This window comes from Callorhinus ursinus, unplaced genomic scaffold (genome assembly GCF_003265705.2).
Source record: "Callorhinus ursinus isolate GAN/ISIS: 27379988/994484 unplaced genomic scaffold, GSC_fseal_2.0 scaffold20, whole genome shotgun sequence".
Lineage (NCBI taxonomy): Eukaryota > Metazoa > Chordata > Mammalia > Carnivora > Otariidae > Callorhinus > Callorhinus ursinus.
This window is the reverse complement of record NW_027397082.1, coordinates 20,137,474-20,161,030: the sequence shown is the minus strand read 5'-3', so window position 1 is coordinate 20,161,030 and position 23,557 is coordinate 20,137,474. Positions and strand designations below refer to the sequence as shown.

Sequence of the window (23,557 nt, the reverse complement as noted above, 5' to 3'; positions counted from 1 at the left end):
TTAAGATGACTGTTTTTCTTTTTCTCTCTCTCTCTCTCTCTTTTTTTTTTTTTTTTTTTTTTTAAGAGCAAGCCAAGGAAAGTGGTAGACATTCTGGGTAATTAGAAGTTAGCTACCCATAGGAGAAGTTAGCTAAGGCAAGGAGGTTACTTCCTTTCCTTTTTAAGAGCAAGCCAAGGATGGTTGTGGACAGAGAATCTCACAGTGGGAAGGCAGTGGTACAATTTACTGTTGTTTTTTCAGACTCGACTCTTGGTTACACATAGCATTCACTTTCTTCCCCAAGTGGACGAGATCGTGGTTCTGGGGAATGGCACCATCTTGGAGAAGGGATCCTACAGCACTCTGCTGGCCAAGAAAGGATCGTTTGCTAAGATCCTGAAGACATTCACAAAACAGACGGGTCCTGAGGAAGAGGCCACAGGTATGTAAGGGAGATTGGAACAAGATAAAGCTTGGGTATGGAAAGGGTAGGAGTGATAAACTGCTATTTACTTGCTGAACTATTAAGTATCCAGTAGGTTAGGTTTGGAAGCAAATTATCCAGAGATCCAAAATCTGTTCTTTCTGTATTATGTCTCTGTAAAGAAACACAGACATAGAAACTCTGTGCCTGAGCCAAACTGGGGGCTCATCTTGCTCATATGGTCTCTGACATGCAGTCGATGGACACTAGAAGGGTATGACTAAAGATTTAGGGTGATTAGCCCTTGTGGAAAAAACACTAGTGGCATCAGGGGCCCCCTTTTAGGGATGCTGTGCTTCTATTGATTCAAATTATACATCCCACCCCACCTACCCTGAATCCACTAAAACCACTTCCTGGACAGCTTTATAGTCTGGTACTAATAGTGTACTGCAAAATTCTTGATAAGCCCTAACAAAGGCATCTTGACCAATATACCAAAAACCACTGGGTGTTTCAAATCAGAAAAAATCATGGCAGTTGCATGGTCTCACAGTATACCCAGGAATAGACCTTAATACCACCACCACTGGGGTCATCAATTAGTTCTGGTCAGCAATGGCCCTGATCCCTGAGGACCTTCCCAAGAATCTGCCAACAGTAGTCCTGTACATAGTTCTAGGTATCTGCTTCGGGTAGCAGTTACCAGCAGGAGATGAAGCCTGAGAAAGCAAGATCTGGAGGGTGCATTCCAGAAGCCAGTTGGGAGAAGGAGTAGCTACAGAGCCTGCAAGTGGGGACTCATGCAGGCATTGAAGTCCGGAAATGTGTTCAAAACCACCCTGGGGAGCACAAGAGATGGAAAGAAAAGCCTAAACCGTAAAGTCTGTAAGTGTTGGAGGGATACGGCAGGAGCAGAGAACAGGATGCTATGGGTGACTGGCAGCCATCCCAGGAGACTGGGGCAGGGGCACCATGAACCAGCAGAGGCCAGAATTTTCCATCAGCCCTTATGTACTCTAGGCACTGGCCTGGAGAAAACTAAAAGCCACCTGCCTGGGGACCAAATGTCCCAACCCAAAGGGCAGTGTCTGATGCTTAATTCCCGAGTCATTGCTCAGTCAACCACATCACCATGACTTGCTCCAACAGTTTCCCTATGCTAAGTCTACCCTTCCCCCCACCCCCACCCCTGCCGCCTTTGGCTATGATCTGAATTTCTGGATTCTGTTCTAAACCCCCATGGGTGGATGGCTCCTTTGAAGAATCCTGTCCTTTATGTACAAAGGTCAGTTTGCAAAACAGCTCATCCAGCCTTTGTTCTGGTAAACACTGATTATCTATTTCTGAGCAATGCCTGGCATGCTGTTGTTGTCGGTTCTGGGACTCAAGGTATAGGCCATGACATGGCAGAATGAAGGGCAGGGCAGGAGGGCAAGGTGACCTGTATCAATACTGGTTTGCTGTATTAGTTTCTTAATTAGCTGCCATAGCAAAGCACTACAAACTGAGTGGCTTAAACAATAGACATTTATTTTCTCACCGTTCTGGAGGCTAGAAGTCCAAAGTCAAGGTGTTGGCAGGATTCGTTCTCTCTGAAGGTGTTGGGGAAGGACATGTTCCAGGCTTCTCTCCTAGCTTCTGGGGCTTTGTTGGCAATCTTTGGCATTTTTGGCTTGTAGACACATCACATTGTTCTCTGCCTTCATCTTCATGTGGTTTGCATGTGTCCATCCACGTCCAAATTTCCCCTTTGTATAAGGACATCAGACATAATGGATTAGGGGCCCATCTTACTCCAGTCTGACCTCCTCTTAACTAAATCTACAATGAGCTTATTTCCCAATAAGGTCATATTCTGAGGAAATGGAGGTTAGGATTTCAACATATGAATTTGGTGGTGGACACAGTTCAGTCTAGCACACCAGTCCTCTGACATACCCAAATTCGTATCTTTCTTGTGTACAAAATACATTCGTGCCATCCTGACATCCACAATGTCTTAATCATTCCAGTATCAACTCTAAGTCCAGAATCTCATCTGAATGTCAATTCAAAGTCCCACATTTCATCATCTAACTCATGTAAATCCAGTTGTGAGTGAGACTTGGAGTCTTGGGGCAGAATTCTTCTCCCATCTGTCAAGCTGTAAAATCAGATATCTGCTTCAGTAGTAAGACCGGCAGGCATTAGGATAGACATTCCCATTCCAAAGGGAAAGATCAGAAGGAAAAAAGGGGTCATGAATCCCAAGCAAATCTAAAATCTCACAGGGCAAATTCCACCAGATTTTAAGGTTTGATAATGATCTTGTTTGGCCTGATGCTGTCTGTTGCTCAGGCTCAACCTGGGCTGGTGGTTTCAACCCCTCCAGCCCTGGGCAGTGGGCCCACCCTTTGGAACTGAGGAGGAGCCAACCCCAGGGTCATGTTTCCCTTTTCTTGGATAGCCCATGTTCACAGCTGGATCCTCTATTGGTACATTTTCTGCCTGTAGAATCCTAGAAGTCTGGCAGGGTCCCTTCATTTAGTCCTGTCTCTGTCCCCTCCAATCCAAGCCGGCAGCATGTCTGCTAAAATGGTTGATCAAATTAAGTCACAGGCTCAATCTCCTTAGTCAATCTGCCCTTGAGCCTTTCTGGTGGATTTTTCATTTTTGTTATTGTACTTTTCTAGAATTTCTATTTTCTTTTTTTAAATTTGATCTCTTTATTGATGTTCTCTATTTGATGAGAACTCATTCTCATACTCTAGATCTTTGACATGGTTTCCTTTTGTTCTTTGAATATATTTATAACAGTCAATTTAAAGTCTTTCTCTGGTAACTCCAACTTACTTCCCAGATGACTGTTGTTTTTTTTTTCCTGTATATGGTCCCATGCTTGCTTTCTTTATAGGTCTCACATTTTTTTGTTGAAAACTGGTCACATAATGCAACTCTGGAAATAAGATTTTTCTCCCCTCCTTCCACTGCCAGGATTTGTTGTTGTTCCTCCTGTCTAGTTTCCTGAACTAGTTCTTAGGAAATCTGTATTCTTTGTCATATGTGGCCACGGAAGTCTCTGCTTGGTTGGTCGCTAATGATTGGACAGAGATTTCCTTAAGGACCTGTAATCAAGAAGTCACTCAGCTTTTTCTGAAAGGCTTTGTGTGCGCATGCATGTGGTGGGAGGGAAGGCATGTTCTTAACACTCCAGCAGGCAGTTCATGATTCTCCTTCACCTTTTTGTTTCCTGCTTGCCCAGAGTCTGAAGGTTAGCCAGGGGTAAGAGAATAGGGCCTTCTCACTTCTTTTTTGAACATGTGCACAGCCCTACCCATGTGTATGGCATTCTAGATTGCTAGAAATACATTAAAAATATCAAAGCTCCCTAAGGCTATCTTCTTCCCCAGCTTTTCCTTTTAAGTTTTTGTTTAGCTTCTTATTTGCCCCAACTGTAATAATCCTTCAGGCAGCTGTGATGTTAAATAGTTGCTGCTGATTATTTAAGCTAGCTCCAAGTCTGGGCCAATAAAGACAAGCCCTGTGAATGGAGTTTTCTAGAGAACTGCCAGCCAGGTCAAGTAATGACTGTTCTCCAGGGATTGAAACTGGTAACCAAAGGGTTAACGGGACTGGTAATCACAACTGCAACTTTTTACCCAGACCTTTTTTCATTTACCTTTAAATTCCCCTGACTCTCCTTCTTTGGGGAGGCAGATTTGAGGCTCGTCCTCCTATCTCCTCATTTGGCCTCCTCTTGCATAAACCCTTTCCTTGCTGAATACTCAGTATCTCAGTGATTGCCTTTGCTGTTTATTGGGCAGACAGACTTGGATTTGGTTCCAGGATGAGGCTTTCGGGACAGTTTTGAACACATTCTGTTCCCTCCAGCAGTAAGGAGGCTGCTGATTTTTTTGTAGTTACCATGTTTGTGAGGTTATTAGTATTCTAGGCTCCAGCAGATCTAAGGGGAGAGGGGATGGGAATGGGGTAAACTATCACAAAACTTATTGTTCTTACTGAGATTTAGCCATTTTTCTTAAATAAATGTTCCTTGGATTGCTGCAAGACTGGTTAATTTCAGAGTTATAAAGTTGATTTTAATAATAGTTTGCCATTGCTTTTATGGAGTTATCAATTTCCAGAAGTCTTTACCATTGCCACTGATGCCCAGGCTGTTTTACATTTTATTTTTAATTTTTAAAATTTATTTCTTATTGCAGCATATGTTTTTAAAATGTTTTAAATTCAGGGGCGCCTGGGTGGCTCAGTCAGTTAGGCATCCGACTCTTGATTTCAGCTCAGGTCATGATCCCAGGGTTGTGGGATCGAATCCCATGTTGGGCTCCATGCTGGGCCTGGGGCCTGTTTGGAATTCTCTCTCTCTCTCTCTCTCTCCCTCTCTCCCTATCCCTCTCTAAAAGGAAAAGGAATAAAAATAAATAATGTTTTAAATTCATAAAACTTGGGCGCCTGGGTGGCTCAGTTGGTTAAGCAACTGCCTTCGGCTCAGGTCATGATCCCGGAGTCCTGGGATCGAGTCCCACATCAGGATCCTGGCTCAGCGGGGAGCCTGCTTCTCCCTCTGACCCTCTCTCCTCTCATGCTGTCTTTCTCTCTCTCTCTCTCAAATAAATAAATAAAATCTTATAAAATAAAATAAATTCATAAAACTTTGTAAAGTTATTTGAAATTCAAGAACATTTTTCATTTACACTTGCCTCTTTAGTCAATTCTGAGAATTGGGACTCTTCTGCTTATCTACTATGACCCTTAAAATGTTCTTTTCCTGCTACAAAGAAACTGAGAAGCTTCTGGGAATATTTCTCTCCTTTTGACCAATTTCTCTTCTTCTAGAAACTCCTCTCTCCTTTATCCTGGTATTTCTCAATGAGAAGATGTACTAATAATCAGTAATATTCCTGGAGCAAAATTATCAGCCTGTGTGTACATCTGGGATCTCTTGCTCAGGGGCCAGCAAGATCAGAAAAGAATTCTCCTTGCTCATAGAACTTTGCAGCTCTGTGTCGCCATCTCCCTAACCTTTGATGTATCTCCTAGTCAATGAGGACACTGAAGAAGAAGATGACTGTGGGCTGATGCCCAGTGTGGAGGAAATCCCTGAGGATGTGGCCTCCTTAACCATGAAACGAGAGAACAGTCTTCATCGAATACTCAGTCGCAAGTTGGTCATCTCGTCAACTGGCAGCCCTTGTCACTTCCATATTTCCACTTGATCATTCTCTTTTTCTCTGTGGGCTTTTCCAGAGGGAGGGGACCCCGGGACACTCCCAGCTCTTGCTTTGTTTCTTTGAATGAAGAGGAGAGGAGGGGTGGGGTGGCGTGTTTCCCCAGAGCCATCTGTTCTGAAATGCACTTCAATGTAAAGAGAGTGACTGCGACATGTGCTTGCAAGAAGACCCCAGGATGCGCCTGCACGCTCAAGAATGTGTCCCCCCCGCCTCAATTTCTCAGTTCTAGGTCCAATAGCAAGCATCGGAAGTCCCTAAGAAACTCTTTGAAAACTCGGAATGTGAACACCCTGAAGGAGGAGGAAGAACTGGTGAAAGGACAGAAACTAATTAAGAAGGAATTCATACAAACTGGAAAGGTGAGCACCACAATAAAAAGTAACATTTGCGGTGATCTATAAGGCTTGGGATCTGAACATTTAGAAGTTTGATGACTTGAATACATACCTACAGGAGGGATAGGTTTCGTGTGCTTTGCAAATCATTAAATTCGTCATTGAAATGTTGGTAGAGGCTTTGGGCTTTCTATCAAATCATATTTCCAAGAATGAGGTTTCCCGTAAATATCCTCATAGCACATTTCATGAGTAATTCAATTCTGATAGTGGAGAGAACAACAAAACTGCTTTGAGATGCAAGTCTGGGAGCCAGAGAACACTAATAAATCAATCTGAGAGCACACAATTCAAATTAATAAAACTTAAGACCTTAAACCCAAGACCTGGTTTTAACTTAAGTCCACATTAATGAAAACAAATTCCAAGGTCTGCAGTATAAACCCCATCCCACTCTGTTGTGTGTGTTGTTGTCCCACTGTTTTTATCTCTTTCTCCCTTAACTGCATCTAGAAGCTCATTAATAATGTGATGTTATTTCCCCTGCACTATATTTCAGCATCGATTATTATCCTGGCCCAATGCAGAAATAGACCACAGATTACTAAATTTTGCTACCTGCTATCCACTTTTCCAGGGGACTCCACTCCCCCTTGTGATTGATATTCTAGGTAATTCCTCACAAAAAGCCATTAGGATTTCTAACACTGAGGGTGGGGGCTTTTCAGGTGAAGTTCTCCAACTACCTGAAGTACCTACGAGCAATAGGATGGTTTTCGATATTCTTCATCGTCTTTGCCTATGTGATCAATTCTGTGGCTTATATTGGATCCAACCTCTGGCTCAGTGCTTGGACCAATGACTCTAAAACCTTTAATGGCACTAACTATCCAGCGTCTCAGAGGGACCTGAGAATTGGCGTCTATGGAGCTCTGGGATTAGTACAAGGTACGTCTGGTGGTTGTGACGGCCATCTCTTAGAGAATCTGTCTGGTCTATGTACTTTACCTAGACTCGGGGAAAAAATGCCATTGTGTCCTTGGGACAAGTCCTGTGCATCGTGCTGACTAAACTGGTTCCATTTCTAGGTGCATTTGTGCTCATAGCAAATCTCTGGAATGCCCATGGTTCCACTCACGCATCAAACATCCTTCATAGGCAACTGCTAAGCAATATCCTTCAAGCACCCATGAGTTTTTTTGACACAACACCCACAGGCCGGATTGTGAACAGGTTTGCTGGTGTAAGTATGTAAATGGCTGTATGATGTGTTTTTATGCTGAGGATCTTTCCACTCTGACAGGGACAGAATTCTCCTGTCCCCCTAGGCAACACAGTGCAGTTAGAGTTCTTTGGTCCACTTAGCATGCAAATGTTTATTGCGTACCTTGTGTGAGGTCCCAAGGATCCTGGGGACACAGAGATGAAAAGCTCTGGCCCTTTAAGGAGCTCACCATCTAGTGAGGGAGACAACCAAGGAAATAAAGGAGTATGATAAAAGACAATAAGACCAGTAACAGTGTGTATATAGTGGTGTTCTGGGAGTACAAAACAGTGACAGAGAACAGCAGTACTAGCTCAGCCTGGGTGACAAGATGGGAAATGTCAGAAAACATGAAACTTAAGTCCTAGAAGGAACTTACTTAGCCAGAGAGATGGTGGAGCAGGGGGTTGGCGGTAGCAACAAAATGAGAAGGATTATTCTGCAGAAGGAAAAACACAAGTAAAAGCACAATCACTGGCTAGGATGGTGAATAAAAGAGAAAACAGGATAACCCTTGGCTTGGTCTCTGCTCCATTCCTGCTTCTATCTTTGCTACTTTAAGAATAAATTGGGTCTGGACTATGGAAGAGAGCCACCTATAATTTTAATGAGGGTCTAAACCATGGTGTCCATGTACTGCAGATCCTGGAGCTCTTTGCATTCATTTATTCAACAGCACTTACTGAGCACCTGATAGGAGCACTAGAATGCTTACTGACCGAGCTTGTTGACTGGAGGCTTCATACAAATTGAATGCTAGTTATGTGCCAGGTTCTATTTAGGTACTCAATAGAATTAGGACCCATTTACAGTTAGATTAATTGAATTGGCTTGGTTATAGGAGGCTTTACCTACTGTAAGGCTCTATTAGCTTACAATGTATGAATGGTTTAATAAATTTGACAAATGAGAATTTCCCTGAGAAGAGCGAAAACCTTTACCAAGTCTATTGAAAAAGTGAAGGGTGCCTGCATATCTGTTTGGAGGGATTTAAAAAGATGAAGAAATTACAGAAATGAGATTGGTTATTGGGAGGAGCAGAACAGTATATTGCAAATGAATGTCATGAAATGATTAAATGAAGGAGTCACTGGGAACCCAGAATCAAACAAATTCTCTGCTGGAATCAGGAAGATGGAAAATGGCACAGGAATCCATTAGTATACCATTCTTCTAATTATGTGTTCCTAGGATATTTCCACAGTGGATGATACCCTTCCCTTATCCTTGCGCAGCTGGATATTGTGCTTCCTGGGAATAATCAGCACCCTTGTCATGATCTGCACGGCCACTCCAATCTTCGTTGTCATCATCATTCCTCTTGGCCTCATTTATATGTCTGTTCAGGTAGGTTTGGAAATAGGTAGGTCTCCTCTCCTCTCTACTTACAAAAGCCCAGGCTCTTTCCTGAGAATCTTCTCTTTTGTCTATTGCTAGTCATTCACTCCTCTCCAGCATCTTTGTCATTTAGTCCTATATTGATACACCAAGGACCCATAGGCCACTGTCTAAAGCTCAAGTGTCAGCACCAGTAGACTTGGTATATGGTTCACAGCAAATCTCACCTTAGCTGCTGCCCCACAGAAGCTTATGTGGGGCAGATTTATGTTTGGATCCAAGACTACCTTGAGGTTGGCTCTGGATGATCTTGAAGTTCTGTAAGATCCCCCATAATGGGTAGGTCATTGGTTGCTTCTAGAAGGTTTATGCTGTGGCTGCTTCCTTGATTGGCTTAGGCTTATCTGCTGGGAGATGTCTCTCAGCAGGAGCTAGATCTCTTTTCACCCCAGGGCAGTTCTAGTTTCACTGGGATGTCTATGGATGACTTAGGTTCAGTGTCAACATGTTCTTGAGGGAACAGGTAGCTTGAAAGCCAAGCCTCACAAAAACACTGGGGCAAGAGGAAGGGACTCCATTCCCATATTAAAAACTGATGAGGGGAGGCAAGCTGTGGAAAGGATTCTTTGGGATGACCTGTTCACCTTGGGAAAACAATTCTGAAACTCTTGCATTCAAGGGCAGCCTTGTCATCTATGGTAAGGTGACACCTCCTGGTATTTGTGTTAAGTTCCTCAGGTACCTTGTTATCTCAATAACAGCCTCTTGGCCGTTAATAACAAACCAACAAATAAGAATCAGGATATTGAAGGAAACTTCCAGCTATAACATTTTGAATTCTGACTCTCAAATGCCCAGCTCTTCCCTGGTTTCAACAAATCTTCACAGAATCTAGTAGCACCACTGAATCTCATCCTTCAACCCTTGTGTCTCAAAGTCCATCTGTACACTTTTAGTTCTAGTTCTTAGACTCTGAACACTCCACACATTTCCAGAACTATCTCTACCTTCACACAACATTGCAGCACCGTTTGGTCACTTACCTGACTCTGTTCAATTTCTATCTAAACCTCAGGATACCTTTGGCCATTTCCTGCCCATCTCCAGTTTCCACGCTCCTTGGATCCCAGCTGCAATTTACAAAATCCATTTGGAGACCATTTTTCTAGCTGCTACAAAAACTCTCACTTGGACGATGTATGCAGATTTGGGGAGAGTATGGATTAGGCTGACAAAATTCCTCATGTGGCTATAGTCGCACTCGCATTGCCCTCCGCTCCCCACCAACCTCTTCCTTTGGGCCTCTCTCATCATTCCTCTAGCCAGAGGTGAGGCCGGAGGCTTCTAGCCTGTTCAAATATGGGCTGTGCCCATCAAGGTGAAGGATGCTGGGTCAGGGCCACCGAGGAAGAGGTATTGCATATACAACATGATTTTGTGACTGACTCTTTACTTTTGGGGTCCAGATATTTTATGTGGCCACTTCCCGCCAGCTGAAACGTCTGGACTCTGTCACCAGGTCCCCAATCTACTCTCACTTCAGTGAGACTGTGTCAGGTTTGTCCATCATCCGTGCCTTTGAGCACCAGCAGCGATTTCTGAAACACAATGAGGTGGGGATTGACACCAACCAGAAATGTGTCTTCTCCTGGATTGTCTCTAACAGGTGAGGCTGCCCCTGGGTATTTACCCAAATATGCGCTTTGGGGTTCTACATGTTTGACATTAACTATGAGAGGGCAGATGTAGTCAGTGATGTGAATTTCACTGTGGCCAATCATGCCTGTCATGTAAGTAGAAGAAAGTATGGGCTTTGGAGTTAGAGACTGGGTCGCTGTGCCTACTGTGCTATTTACCAAGCTATAGGTAAAATGCCTTGACCTTCTAAGAGAAATCTCATTTTTTGTTTTTACAATGACTAGAACACAACCTGTATCAGAGAGTTCTGGTGGAAGTCAAATAACCTCTATAAGCATTTGGTATCCCAAGTACAGAACAAGTGCTGGGTGAGCTGGGCATTCGTAGTTGGCGTCCCTGAGGGCAGATGTGAGATTCTCCATAGGCAGGACACTCTTCGTAGGGTGGTGAAAGAAGCTGAGGGTGGAGGGAAGAGACTCCATAGTCATCACTCCAGTGATGACATAAAGGGAAAGCTCATATCCTATGAGGTGAGTCCCCAGGTAGGGTGAACATTCTTCATTTCTGCAACATTATGAGACGTTGGCAAGAAGTGGTATGTCCTTGAACGAAGAAGGTCTTTTTCAGGAAGTGAAAATTCCTGAGTGGCTTCCACATTTTCTTAAAGTGTCAAAGGCAGACTCATGATGCTCAGTATTATCTGGAACATGGAGAGGTCAGGACAAGACTCTGATTGTAAAGATACTTTATTAGATAGTTTCCAAGAATGAAAAAATTAAAAAATAAAAAATAAAATCATGAAATCAGGGTACATTGAACCTTCACGTGGTGCTTACTTTCTAACTTTACAAATGGATTCTCTGGCATTGTTTGCCCTGCCTAATCAAAAGAAATCACTTAGAACATTTGTTTAAAAATGCAGATTCCTGGGGTGCCTGGCTGGCTCAGTCGGTAGAGCATGCCACTCAGTTTTGGGGTTGTGAGTTTGAGCCCCATGCTGGGGGTAGAGTTTACTTTAAAAACAAAAAAAAGTTAATTCCTGAACTCCACCCTAGGCTCCCTGAATCAATCTCCTGGGGAAGAGTCCAAGAATTTTCTTGCATGAATTTTGTATTTTTAACAATTACTTCAGATGATTCTTATGATTTGGCACGTATGGGAGACACTGAATCATAAGATTCCCTTAGTTTAGCAAACTTCTCTAGTACCTTTAAAATGCAATGTATTTAATTTAAAAGACTTTAGGAACATATGGTATAGTCAAATTGAGGCATCTTGTGAGAACACAGCCCAACCAACTCAATCCCTCTCAGAATGTTCCATGAACACCTAGGTTGCTGGTTAAGGTAAGGAGGTGAACATCAGTGACCCTTTTCTCTCTGGTTCTGTTGCCCTACAGGTGGCTTGCAGTTCGTCTGGAGCTGATTGGGAACCTGATTGTCTTCTTTTCATCCCTGATGATGGTTATTTATAGAGATACACTAAGTGGAGACACTGTGGGCTTTGTTCTGTCCAACGCGCTTAATGTGAGTCTGAAGGTTGGGAGTTAAATTAATGCATTTATTCTTAAATTGAGTCTACAGTATACCACAGAAGTTGTGTTCTTTATTCCTTTCTAGATCCAGAGGGACTAGGTAAGACTGAGGTTCAAACCTTGGCTCTGTCTCTTACTAATTGTGTAACATATGGACATGTTCCCTACCCTTTCTAAGTAGGTACTAGTGTCATGTGGAAAAATGGACAAAAATTCTGTTGCCCTTGGGAGTTAAGAAAGCAGTTTGAGGGGTGCCTGGGTGGCATAGTGGGTTGAGAGTCCAACTCTTGGTTTCGGCTCAGGTTGTGATTTCAGGGTCGTAAGATAAGAGCTCTGCGTTGGGCTCTGTGCTGCTCAGTGTGGTGTCTGCTTGGGATCCTCTCTCCCTCTCCCTCTGCCCCTCCCCCTACACTCGTGCACAGACACCCTCTCTCTCTCACTCACTGTCTCTCAAATAAATCTTAAAAAAAGAAAGCAATTCAATGTGACTTAAACTGATAGTTCTCTTTGCCTCTTTGCTTGATTCTAGTCAAGAGAATAAATGAGTTTCTTTTCATTTAAGTAGGCTCCGTGCCCAGTGTGGGGCTCCAACGCATGACCCTGAGATCAAGAGTCACATGCTTCACCAACTGAGCCAGCCAGGCGTCCCCAGTTCTTTTCCATAATATAGTAATAACAGAAAGTCTTTTGAATATCTTCTCCTATCTTTTTCTTAAATCCCAGAATAGAGTTAATTCTAATAAAGAATGTAGAATCCAATAAAACTACATAACGCATCCCTAGCATGACTAGGCAATACCTGTTAGACATTATTTCCTAGTGTCCAAAATTGTGGCTGGCACTACAATCAATATTCAGTAAATGATACTCAGTGAGTCATTTGGCCATCTTTCATGATATCTTTTGGAACTAATACATTGGTTCACATAACTACCAGTCAGTTCTGCATGGTGCTGTGTTCATTAGGAGTTAGTAAGGCCCAAAGCAATCATGGTGGGGCACCCAAAATGACTCTGTTGTTCACCAGAGTTATTCAGCTCCTCGTGCCCCTGCTCCTTCATGCCCCCCCCCCATTTTTAGGCTTATTAACCTCGGGAAGATGGGGCAAAGACAACTGTTAGACTGAATGAAAACAAAAACATTCAAATATCAACAATTTCGTTTGGTTCGACCTACACCAAGTGGTTACTCTTCTCTCCGACATCCTGTACTCTCCCTCTTTTTAACCACCATTTGCTCAACAAAAACTCCCTGGTCTAAGTCTATGTGTGAAAGAAGCTTGCCTCTAAGTAATCCACAGATTCCCTAGACTCTAGACTGGCTCAGACTTTGACAACCTCTTACTGCTGGTTAGATGTATTTTTGTAGGCAGGAGTTTACTGGGGTAAAGGAGGGTCCATGTGAATGCTCCACCCTGAGGTTTGGGCTCTTGTTGAGAGCAGAGAGTGGAAGCAGCTTTTTGGAAGGCCTTTTCCTACCCTGTGCCTTTTCTTATCCTTTCCCCATTTATAGAATGCCACCCACTACTCCTTCCCCAAAGAACATTAGGTTTACAGGCAGGAGATCGGAGTTCTGGTCCCACTCTACCACCTGCTGGCTTCTCCAACCTCCAACTCTAACCCTGCTGGGTTAGCCCAAGCCCCTCCAAGGTCATGTTGTCCTTCATGTGAGCATCACAAAGTTGCGCACTTAATTGTCTTCCAGACCACACTGGTCTCATTGCCTCCCCCAAGGAGGTGAGGATCGTCACTAACACTTTTCCTTGCCCTCTCGAAGAGCTCGGCGTAGTGCTAGGTAGAAAGTAGGCACTGGACTGACCTTAAAGTTTGACCAATTGAGTTGGTTTCGGAGCCTGGGATGATCTTTAGTCTTCTGGTTTTTCTATAGATCACACAGACCCTGAACTGGCTAGTGAGGATGACGTCAGAAATAGAGACCAACATTGTGGCTGTTGAAAGAATAAATGAGTACATAAAAGTGGAAAACGAGGTAAGGAGGAATTAGAAGAACCCGGGGACAAGGCAAAAGGAAAATGTTTCCTTCAAGAGAGCATCTTTACCCTGTCTAGTGATTTCACATGGAGTCATAAAGGTTCTCCTAAAGTTTGCCTTGCTCTAATTTAACCCAATTTCTTGAAACTTAAGAATAGGAAATGGTTTAGGGGGAGGTCAGGTCTTGGAATGCACCAAGTTAAAGGTGTCTTCATTCTGGAAGTCTGCAGAGCAGTATCGTGGAATGGAGTTTCTTTAGTTGAATAGGGTAGGAACCTTCTGAAAGTACTCATCTAATTCATTCTAGTCGATGCAGATGCCCACAGATGGCTAGGACACTGTTATCCTTCTAGTCTGTGAGTCCTGTGGGGACTATTCAGTGAGTTGCCACCATGTAAAGCACTTCTCTTCCTGTCTCTTTGCCAGGCACCCTGGGTGACTGATAAGAGACCCCCCCCAGGTTGGCCCAGCAAAGGGGAGATCCGGTTTAACAACTACCAAGTGCGGTACCGGCCGGAGCTGGATCTTGTATTGAGAGGGATTACTTGTGACATCAGGAGCATGGAGAAGGTAAGTGGAGCGGAAGAAAGGCCCGAACATGAGTCCTTGTGATCAGAACACAGTTGGGCACAGGAGTGGAAAGCAGCTGGACTCGGCTTTCATCATCGGGGTGGAATGAGAGGGTCCGCGCAGTCTTCGGCCCTGGGGAGGTGCAGGGACACAGTGCCACCACCAGAGGGCAGAATATCGACAAGGGCTCGGATTGCGGCTGGAAGGGTTTTCTGCTCAGCCCTTCCCTGTCTCCCTCCTGGCACCGGGGCAGCACCATCTTCCCCTCTGGCTGATGGAAGCTCATTTCCTGTAAGGGCCATGACCTGTAGAGGGGAAGTCAGGAAACACCCAGCCTAGTGAAGGAACTGGTGAGAACAGCAATGTGGAGGTGATCCCTGCAGAGAGAATGACTTAGTTCTCTGGTCTACAAAGTCCTGCACCTTCCTGTGGGGTTCCTGTTCTCCGAGGACTTGGGGTCTGATGTGAAAATGTAGAAATGTGTGTTAAAAAAAAAAAAAAAAGTCTGGGTAAAGATGCTGAGGTCCTGCTGATGAGGTTCTCAACTGATGTGAGGCCTGATCCTTCCCTTTTCCTCACTTCTAAACAAAGTTTTTTTTTAAACTATAATGTCCAGTCATAATTAGAACAACAGTTGCTTCTGTGTCCATTTCCAACAGTCATTGTAGTTCTGATCAACCAACAATTGAGAAGGTAGAATGAGAAGGCATCTTTTTCTGACATCTGGGCACTTTTCTCACCAAAACCAAAATCAGTTGAACATCTTAGAGATGAAGTAGTCAATCACTGCCTCTTTCCACCTAGGATTATGAATGCCGCAGGCTACACTCCCCCCCCCCCCCAAGAAGTACGTGGTGAACTAATGTGCAAAGGAACTGTATTTACAGATTGGTGTGGTCGGCAGGACAGGAGCTGGGAAGTCATCCTTGACGAATGGCCTCTTCAGAATCCTAGAGGCTGCAGGTGGCCAGATCATCATTGATGGAGTAGATATTGCTTCCATTGGGCTCCATGACCTCCGAAAGAAACTGACCATCATCCCCCAGGTGAGCTCTAGAACTTACTCGGTACATGCGGCAGGGGGCAGCTTTTTCTGCAGGAAACATATGCATCTTCTTCTTGATGAATATTCAGTTATCAGTGTCATTTCTGCAGGCTACCCGGGACACCGAAGACACATCCTTTCCAAAACTTAAACAGTAACTTTGGCATTTTGTGAGGATATGCTTGTGACTGCCAGTGTCTAACCGCTAGGTGGCAGCAACACAACAGAAGTCAAATAGAGCAGATGATTATTTAGCATTTCTAGAGCTCATCCTGGGTTAGCAAGACCTTTGCAATCAACATTAGCAGTTTTGCTGCTGAAGCTTGAAACCATTAAGCTTTATACTCCCCATTTGATATGGTTAAAAGATAGCGGAGGGAATTTGTGGCAGGTTTTTGCCAGCAAGTGGAACGCTTAGTGGATCAGCAAAAAAGGCTTCCCTTTGGCTTCCTCTCTGGACTCTACCAAATAAGGTCTGCCCTGGAGGCTTCTTGGGGGGGGGGGTGCAGTATGTGGGTCCTAATTAGAACCATTCCTCCTCTATTCTTGTAGCCAAGTCTCTGGGGGTGGTTTTGGTTTGTCTGGTGTTTGCTCAGTTTGATGTAATCTTTTCTCCAGCTTCTTCAAAAGCCTAATAAATTCTTCCATGACTGTACTGTCCCTTCCCTGCCCACCCCAGATCCCTTCACTTCCATGGCCTGAGTTTCTTTTGAGGGTGTGGAACACTCCCCTCACTTTCTTAAGATATGCTGAGGCAAACTTGGAAATCCATAAATGAATCTCAGAATGAAAAACAAAACCAAGAACTCCTCTTAATCCTGTGGCTGCCCCTCTAGTCTTCAGTGCGGAAACTTGGCACAAGCTTGACAACTAGCCAGCTTTGCATCTCAGGCCAGTCCTATTTGCCTTCTCCTGGCCACAAAAAACTGCTAGACCCTTTTTTTGTCATGAGCCTCAATAGCCCCCCTCCTCCCTTGACTTGCAGGATCCCATCCTGTTCTCTGGAAGCTTGAGGATGAACCTAGACCCTTTTAACAACCACTCAGATGAGGAGATTTGGAAGGCCCTGGAGCTGGCTCACCTCAAATCCTTTGTGTCTGGGCTGCAACTTGGGTTGTCTCACGAAGTGACAGAGGCTGGTGACAACCTTAGGTAACGTTTTATAACCCACTTCCCCTACAGGCAGTGGAAGGGGGGGTGGGGGGAAGCACCCCTTTGTTCCTGGTGCTAGGTAGTCCGTGGTATCATAGAATTCCTCCAGTCCTGGGTGCCTTTTGAGTGGTAAGCAGGGCATGGGACCCTGAGCTGAGGAAGCTCAGAACAGAAGGGAGGCCCAGTAAGCTCTGGCTTCCCTTGGGAACTTGTTATAAATGCAGACTCTAACTCTAGACTTACTCATCAGAATCTACCTGTTAGCAGGATTCCCAGGTGATTTGTGTGTACATTACAGCTTGAGAAGCACTACCTAGAGCATGGATTCTTAACTAGGCTACACACTGGAACCACTTGGGGAAATATATAAAAATCCCAAAGCCCAGGCAGTACCTATCCCAGACCCATTGAATCAGGGGCCCAGGTGACTTCAGTGTGTAGCCTCGGTATAGAATGCCATCCTGTTTGTTTTCCATCAGCAACAGATCTAGGAACTAGCAAGATATAAGTGGGTCTTTAGGCCTATGGAAAAGACCCTTTAGCACAAATATATATTGATCGTGTACAAGATAACGTCATGTAGCGAATACGCAGGGTGAGGGGCTGTGTGGGCCCCTCTGGCAGGATGTGACCCGGGGCCCTTGACACATCTGGTTTGTGAGAACAACAAATCCTACCCTCTTTCTCTGTCCATGCTGGGGGACACCTAAATGGCATGACCAGGGCCTTGATTTCAGACCTGGGTTGGAGGCGTTGAAACTTCCATTTCTCTGGTGAGTGATGGGAGATGGGTCACGTGGAGAGAGACAGCAGCTGAAAGCCAGACTGGCACCTGGGCCCCAGGCTGTTCTAGGAAGCCCCCCAGGGCCAGGCGGGAGTGAGGTACAAACTACAGTTTTGCCCGGTCTCTGTGCGGATACTACAGAGGAAAACTGGAAGTTCATCTTGGGTGACTTCTCATCTCCTGCAGAAATTTTCTTATGGAGAATTACAGAACTTTAGCCACCCTCTGTTTAATATGTTCCCTAATGGCCACAGCAGGAAAGAGCAATTAGCGAATTCCCGAATATTTCCTCCACATCATTTCCCAAAGCTGCTTTATATAAGTAAGAGGTCCAGCCTTCATTACTGGCTTTTAACAAATGAAAGCGATTTGCATTTTACAAGCATATTCGAATTCCACATACATTGCATCTCCCACCAAGACATCATGTTCATTAGATAGCTCCGTCTCTAATCAAGGCAGAAGGCCTTGAACAAATAATTAGCCTTGAGACTAGAATTACACATTAAAATAATGAATGGGTTTGCTAAGGCCACTAAGAAATGCCACTGGGGCATTCTGATGCAGTGTCATCCTATATTAATGGTGTCAGGTCAAGTACTGCTGTGGTGAACTTGGCCTTCCATCTTACTCTGGAATTGCTATTGATGTGCTGGGATGTCATCTAGTGATGCAGAGAACCGTTCCCAGGCTAGGGTTTTCCAAACTCATTAAACATGGAACTTGCCTGGGGTGCTCATTAAAAATACACATCCTGAGCCTCCTCCCCATTCTGCTTGAGAAGAGCAGGGCCCAGAAATATGAATTTTAAAATGAAGCACCTACGGTAGGAGAGCGTTTGGAAAACCTCGTCTTAGCCTCCTCTATTAGGTGTTAATTCTGGGGGAATTTCGGAGGCGGGGTTTCAAAAGTCGGACCTGGAACATGAGCAGTGCACGTACATGTGTGCACATAACCCCGTTCGGCCTTGGTCCCTCGGGGCTAATGCGGCTTGTTCCCTTGGCTGCAGCATCGGGCAGAGGCAGCTGCTGTGCCTGGCCCGCGCTCTGCTTCGGAAATCCAAGATTCTAGTCATGGACGAGGCCACGGCCGCCGTGGATCTAGAGACCGACCACCTCATCCAGACGACCATCCAAAAGGAGTTCTCCCACTGCACCACCATCACCATCGCTCACAGGCTGCACACCATCATGGACAGCGACAAGTGAGTGTGGTGACGGAGCCTGACAGACACCACTGAGCCCCTGAGCGACAGGAATAGCATCAGTCCAAGATCTCCCACAGCTGAAGGTCTAGCCACCATCATTTTACTGAGGAAACCGAGAGTTCCAGTAGTTTGTCCACAATTATACACCAAGCTAATGAAAGCCAACAGGGTTAAGGGAACAGACTTGAGGGTAAAACGGGCAATTGTATATGATTATTAACCAAGTGTGGGGAGGTGGAGGCCCGGCCACAGATCCTCTCAACTACACTGGCTCTCAGCAGCTGCCCCAGAACCATGACTAGAAGTTTTCTGCTTCTTCCCAACTCTGGCATAGTACATTAAATATGGGAGTGATGTCAGTAATTTTGGAACCTGGTTGGAGACCACAGGCTCCCTTAAACAATGTATATCTTTAAAAAAAAAAACTTATGTAAATGGACTTATACTGTATATATTCTTTACTACTTGATTCTTCAGCATTATATATGGAACACACCCATGTTAATGCAGACAGCTGCAGTCCATTCGTTCTCACTGCTTTGTAGCCTTTTATGAATGAATATACCATGACTTAGTCCTGGTTGTTCTTATAAAGGCCAAGATTTAAGATGCTGCTAAGACCTTTCTTTCTCCTTTGTTTCAGGATAATGGTCCTAGACAATGGGAAGATTGTAGAGTACGGCAGCCCTCAAGAACTGCTGAGAAATTCGGGCCCCTTTTATTTGATGGCCAAAGAAGTTGGCATTGAAAGTGTGAACAGCACATCATTCTGACAGTAGGTCCCATGGGTTGGAAAAGGACTATAAGGATCATTGCTTACTTTTTGAGAGAGATATCACACAGAAGTGTGTACAATGTACATTTTAAAGAAGGATCCTATTATATCCAGCTACAGTAGACCGTCCCCCCCAATCCCGCTCTGATGATCCCACTTTGATTATACCTCCTTCCTACTTACCTTCCCAGAGATAGCTACTATCCTGAATTTTGTGATAATCATATCCTCTTGCTTTTCATTTTAGTTTTACTACTTGGTATGTACCCTTAAACAAGTTGTATCTTTTTTTAATTTATGTAAATGGCCTGACTCATACTTGACATATTCTTATATGGCTTTTGTTCAATATTATTTTTGAGATTCATCCATGTTGATGCACATAGTGAGGTCGGTCCATTCTCCTCCTCTGCCGTATGGCAATGTGTGGATATGCCACAGTGTATCTATTTTAATGTTGGTCAGTAGGGTTATTTCTAGGGATTTTTCTCCTATTATGACAATACTGCTAGGAACATTACACATGAGATACATGTATAAGAGTTTCTTTAGGTTATAAGGTAGGAATGGGGGGTATGCACATGCTTACATGCATACACTAGATAATGCCAGTTTAATACACTTTTTGTCCATCTGTTGAGTATGAATTGGTATCTCGTTGAGGTTTTAATTTATGTTTCCCTGGTTACTACTGAGGTTTCTGCTGGTTAGTATTCAAGGTGTTTTATTTCTTTGTGTGCCTTGTGAATTTTGACCATAAGCTCACTCTCCTCAGCATTTTATCTGTGAGCATTCTTTGAAAGCTGAGTTGAACCTGAGTTCTCCTGGGAAAGCTTTTACCTGTCCCTTGGGGGCATTACCCAGAACCAATTTGAATTAAATTCTCCGCTAGGGGTTTCAGACCATAATCTGGCACAAGAACTAACCCATGGTTTACAAATTCTGAAGGGAGATTCCTCCCCTTGACCAGGTTGGAGATAGACACATTGCCTTGCTGACTCCTTCTGCAGGGTGGGGTTTATTCCTCATTTACCTACATACTGCAGATAAAGGTTTATATAGCTTCCGGGTCCAGGTTTATCAGAGGGTCTCCTGTTACACTCTTTATCTTGACAGGCATTGGCTTTATCTCTTGCCTTGGCATCCTGTATGTCAACAGAGGTCAAAGTCTTCAGGCTTCATAAGTCACCCTAAGCTTTGACCCTTCTTATCTTCCAGGGTTTTTTGTGTCCCATTACTTTGGGTTCAGTATATTCTTTACTTCCATTTCAGTGATGAAATTATATTTTCCTTTATTCATCATTTGAGCTGTTGAGATGCTCCGACGCCGAAAGTTCCTGTAGGAAGAGCACAATAGCTGCGAGGCTGGATGAGGAAGGGATCTGAACTATTTGCTCTGCGCCCAGCAGCATCACCCGAGCAGTGTTGTCTGCAGTGGCCAGGCATACAGACAGCAGCTCGGGTTTCAGTTTGTCCCGTACTCCTGGAACCAGGGTCATCGTGCTCCTCAGAGACGCGAGCAGCGTGCCTTCTGGGCGGCGGCTGCTTCTGGCAGGTGCTAGCTCTCTGATACTTATTTTCCTTTGGCCCTTTCTTCAGTGCCTACTTAATTCTTTATATGGTTCTGTTAAAATAATGGTTTCTGTCTCCTGACTAACCCAACTGATAGAACCCTTGGAGATCAGCAGGTTAAAGTCTCTTATTTTTCAGATAAGCACATGCCTGAGGAGGGTTAGAATATCCAAAGTCAAAACATGGGTGTTTCTGGCAGAGCCAGGACCAGAAACAAATTTGCTGATTTTTTTTTCCTTCAATGGCGGAGGGGTTTTGACCTACCTACTCCTACTGATGCAAATAAAGAGAAGTAAAGGTCATTCTTTTCTCAGAAGTGATGACTAAGACATCCGGTGACAGTGGTGGAAACCAGAACGAGCCTGGATCTAAAACTTTGGTGATGACTCCTCCCATTTCAAATCTTGTTGGCCCAGACCCTGGATAACTGAATCCCCACTCTGGGCCACTTATAATATGCTTGCTCTTTCCTACTTTCCTTCCTTCTTTCACTTGCCTTTGAAGCATTAAGATATTCCTATGTTTTGGTCCTTGACCTTCCAGTTTCTCTGATTCTCATTTCTAGCCCCTTCCTCTCATCCAGTTATGACATTCATATATTCAGCTGCCTGCAGCTATTCTTACCTGGATATCCTTCAGGCATCTGACACTCAACGCATTCTACTTGACAGACCCTTACACTCCCTCCACTCAAAAGATTTTTCTCTACTTCCTACCTCCAGTGATGACCTCACTGTCCACTCAGTCCTACGAAATGAAAACCCTGGGCATCACTCTTAACTTTTCCTTTTCTTCTCAGGTCACACTGACCACCAGGCCCTTCTGGTTTTATTTCTTTACCCCCAACCCTTTTGCTACAATTCAGGTTCTCATAACATCGAAGGGCACAGGTATCTCTGCATCCTGTGTTGTTTTTCTTAAATATATCCATCCATGGCTATTAGAGTGATCAAATATGCAAAACTGACCAGGTTACTCTTCTGTTTAAACCCTTCATTCAGTGGCAATCCAGAGTATGGTATAACAGAGCTCCCAAACATCTGGTCCAATCACATTTCTTCTAATTCCTGTTAAAGAAAGAGATAACAAGCCCCAAATGGGGTCACTTATGCTAAGCCTCATGCCAACAAACTGAGACTTTAATACCTACTTTATAGTTTCAGCCTTTCCCAGGAATGGAATCTTAAACCAGTCAATCTGGAATTCCCTGGTCAATACTACTGAGGTAATCTGCCTGACAGACCCCTGTGTCTCCTAAAGGAAGGTCACCTTGCCACAACCAATCTGCTTATTGCTAATATAACTTCCTTGTCCCATTTCCTTCTGCCTATAACAGTCTTTCCTTTAATCAGATACACCAAAACCAGACTTTGATTCAGATGCTGGGGACACACAGGCACGGACATCTGGTGCTAACTGTGACAGTCACAGCTCTTCTCCATTGGTGGGGTTTCTAGCACCAGGGGGCCAGCGATATTGCGTGATACTGAGCATCATTCCTGGGTTCAAAGATTTCAAATAGGGCTTTCTTATTCTCCCAGGGAGTCAGTGAGCTACCTGCTATCATTTGAAAACTTCCTTTCTGCTTAAGTTTACCAGAACTGGGGCTGTTTACTCCCCAGCTAATTTATTATTACTATATCACTTTGTCAGATAATTTTCTGTTTGGGTCTCCCTCACTAAGCTGTGAGCCTCTTGAAAACAAGAACAGTTTCATAGTTTTTGGATCTCTAGTGGCTAGCATATAGCAAGTACTCACATTTTTTCCAATGTTCAGAAAATCTTCATAAAAAGCACAATGGGAAAAATGTGTGCTAACAGTGCAGCAATAGGGAAAGAAAAGTAACTTCACATTGATACATTGGCACAAAGAGGAAGAATAAACATACCAATCAAACCTCAATTTTTTGCAGGCTAGTTTTGTATAAGTGCCTTTTGAAATACTCTCTGAAGAAATTTGTTCCATTTATGTCATAGGATGAGAACACATTTAATCACAAATGCACATTGATCATGACTTTACTAAAAAATTAGCAAACACTGTTGTACAAATATTGACATTTAAATCTTTAAATGGCTACAATTTAGTGAGCTGAGACCATATTTAGCTGTATGTGTGGAGTTTTCCACTTAGACACTAAACTTTTTTTTTTTTTTAAAGACTTCATGTTGCTGGAGAGAGGAAAAAAAATAAGAAATGAAAACAGACTAAGGGAACTCAGTGACACCATGAAGTATGATACCATTCACATTATAGGAATCCCAGAATGAGAAAATTTATTTGAAGAGATAATAGCTAAAAACTTGCTGAAGCTGGAGAAGGGAACAAATCCAGATCCAGGAGGCAGAGAGCCCCCAACAAAATCAACCCAAGGAGGTCCACACCAAGTCCCATAGTGATTAAAATGGCAAAAAGTCGTGCTAGAGAATTTTAAAAGCAGTAAGAGAAAACTGTTATACATACACGAGAAACCCCATTAGGCTGTCAGCGGATTTTTCAGCAGAAGCTTTGCAGGCTACCAGGGAGGGGCATAATATATGCAAATGCTGAAAGTAAAAATCCCTGCAAACAAGAATACTCTATCCAACAAGGCTAGCCTTCAGAATAGGAGAGAGAAAGAGTTTCCCAAACAAAGGAATTCATCATCCCTCAACCAGCCCTCCAAGAAATGTTAAGGGGACTCTGAGTGGAAAGGAAAGACAATAGTAGGA

General features: G+C 43.9%; 1 protein-coding gene and 1 long non-coding RNA gene across 4 annotated transcripts in view; one reads left to right on the top strand and one right to left on the bottom strand.

Annotated features, from left to right (window-relative positions):
• Positions 1–21,820, top strand: part of ABCC2 (ATP binding cassette subfamily C member 2) — a 65,476-nt gene extending 43,656 nt beyond the window's left edge. Inside the window, exons 19-33 of one of the 3 annotated variants that reach the window (XM_025880720.2) lie at positions 244–424; positions 5,450–5,573; positions 5,864–5,999; positions 6,704–6,923; positions 7,064–7,218; positions 8,431–8,586; positions 10,044–10,243; positions 11,615–11,741; positions 13,637–13,738; positions 14,167–14,310; positions 15,198–15,356; positions 16,341–16,507; positions 18,301–18,495; positions 19,142–19,273; positions 20,582–21,820. In XM_025880720.2, coding sequence (XP_025736505.1) covers positions 244–424; positions 5,450–5,573; positions 5,864–5,999; positions 6,704–6,923; positions 7,064–7,218; positions 8,431–8,586; positions 10,044–10,243; positions 11,615–11,741; positions 13,637–13,738; positions 14,167–14,310; positions 15,198–15,356; positions 16,341–16,507; positions 18,301–18,495; positions 19,142–19,271 — 2,196 coding nt within the window. In that variant the 3' untranslated portion in view covers positions 19,272–19,273; positions 20,582–21,820. Of the gene's footprint in view, positions 1–243; positions 425–5,449; positions 5,574–5,863; positions 6,000–6,703; positions 6,924–7,063; positions 7,219–8,430; positions 8,587–10,043; positions 10,244–11,614; positions 11,742–13,636; positions 13,739–14,166; positions 14,311–15,197; positions 15,357–16,340; positions 16,508–18,300; positions 18,496–19,141; positions 20,556–20,581 lie in introns of those variants that run through there. The other 2 variants (XM_073904321.1, XM_073904323.1) reach the window with 2 other exon arrangements.
• On the bottom strand, positions 278–21,895 carry LOC141374644 (uncharacterized). Its single transcript, XR_012381689.1, has 3 exons — positions 21,814–21,895; positions 1,950–2,157; positions 278–406 (listed from the first exon to the last, which is right to left on the bottom strand). It is a non-coding gene; the product is annotated as an uncharacterized lncRNA (long non-coding RNA).
• Between the last annotated feature and the right edge of the window lie 1,662 nt (positions 21,896–23,557).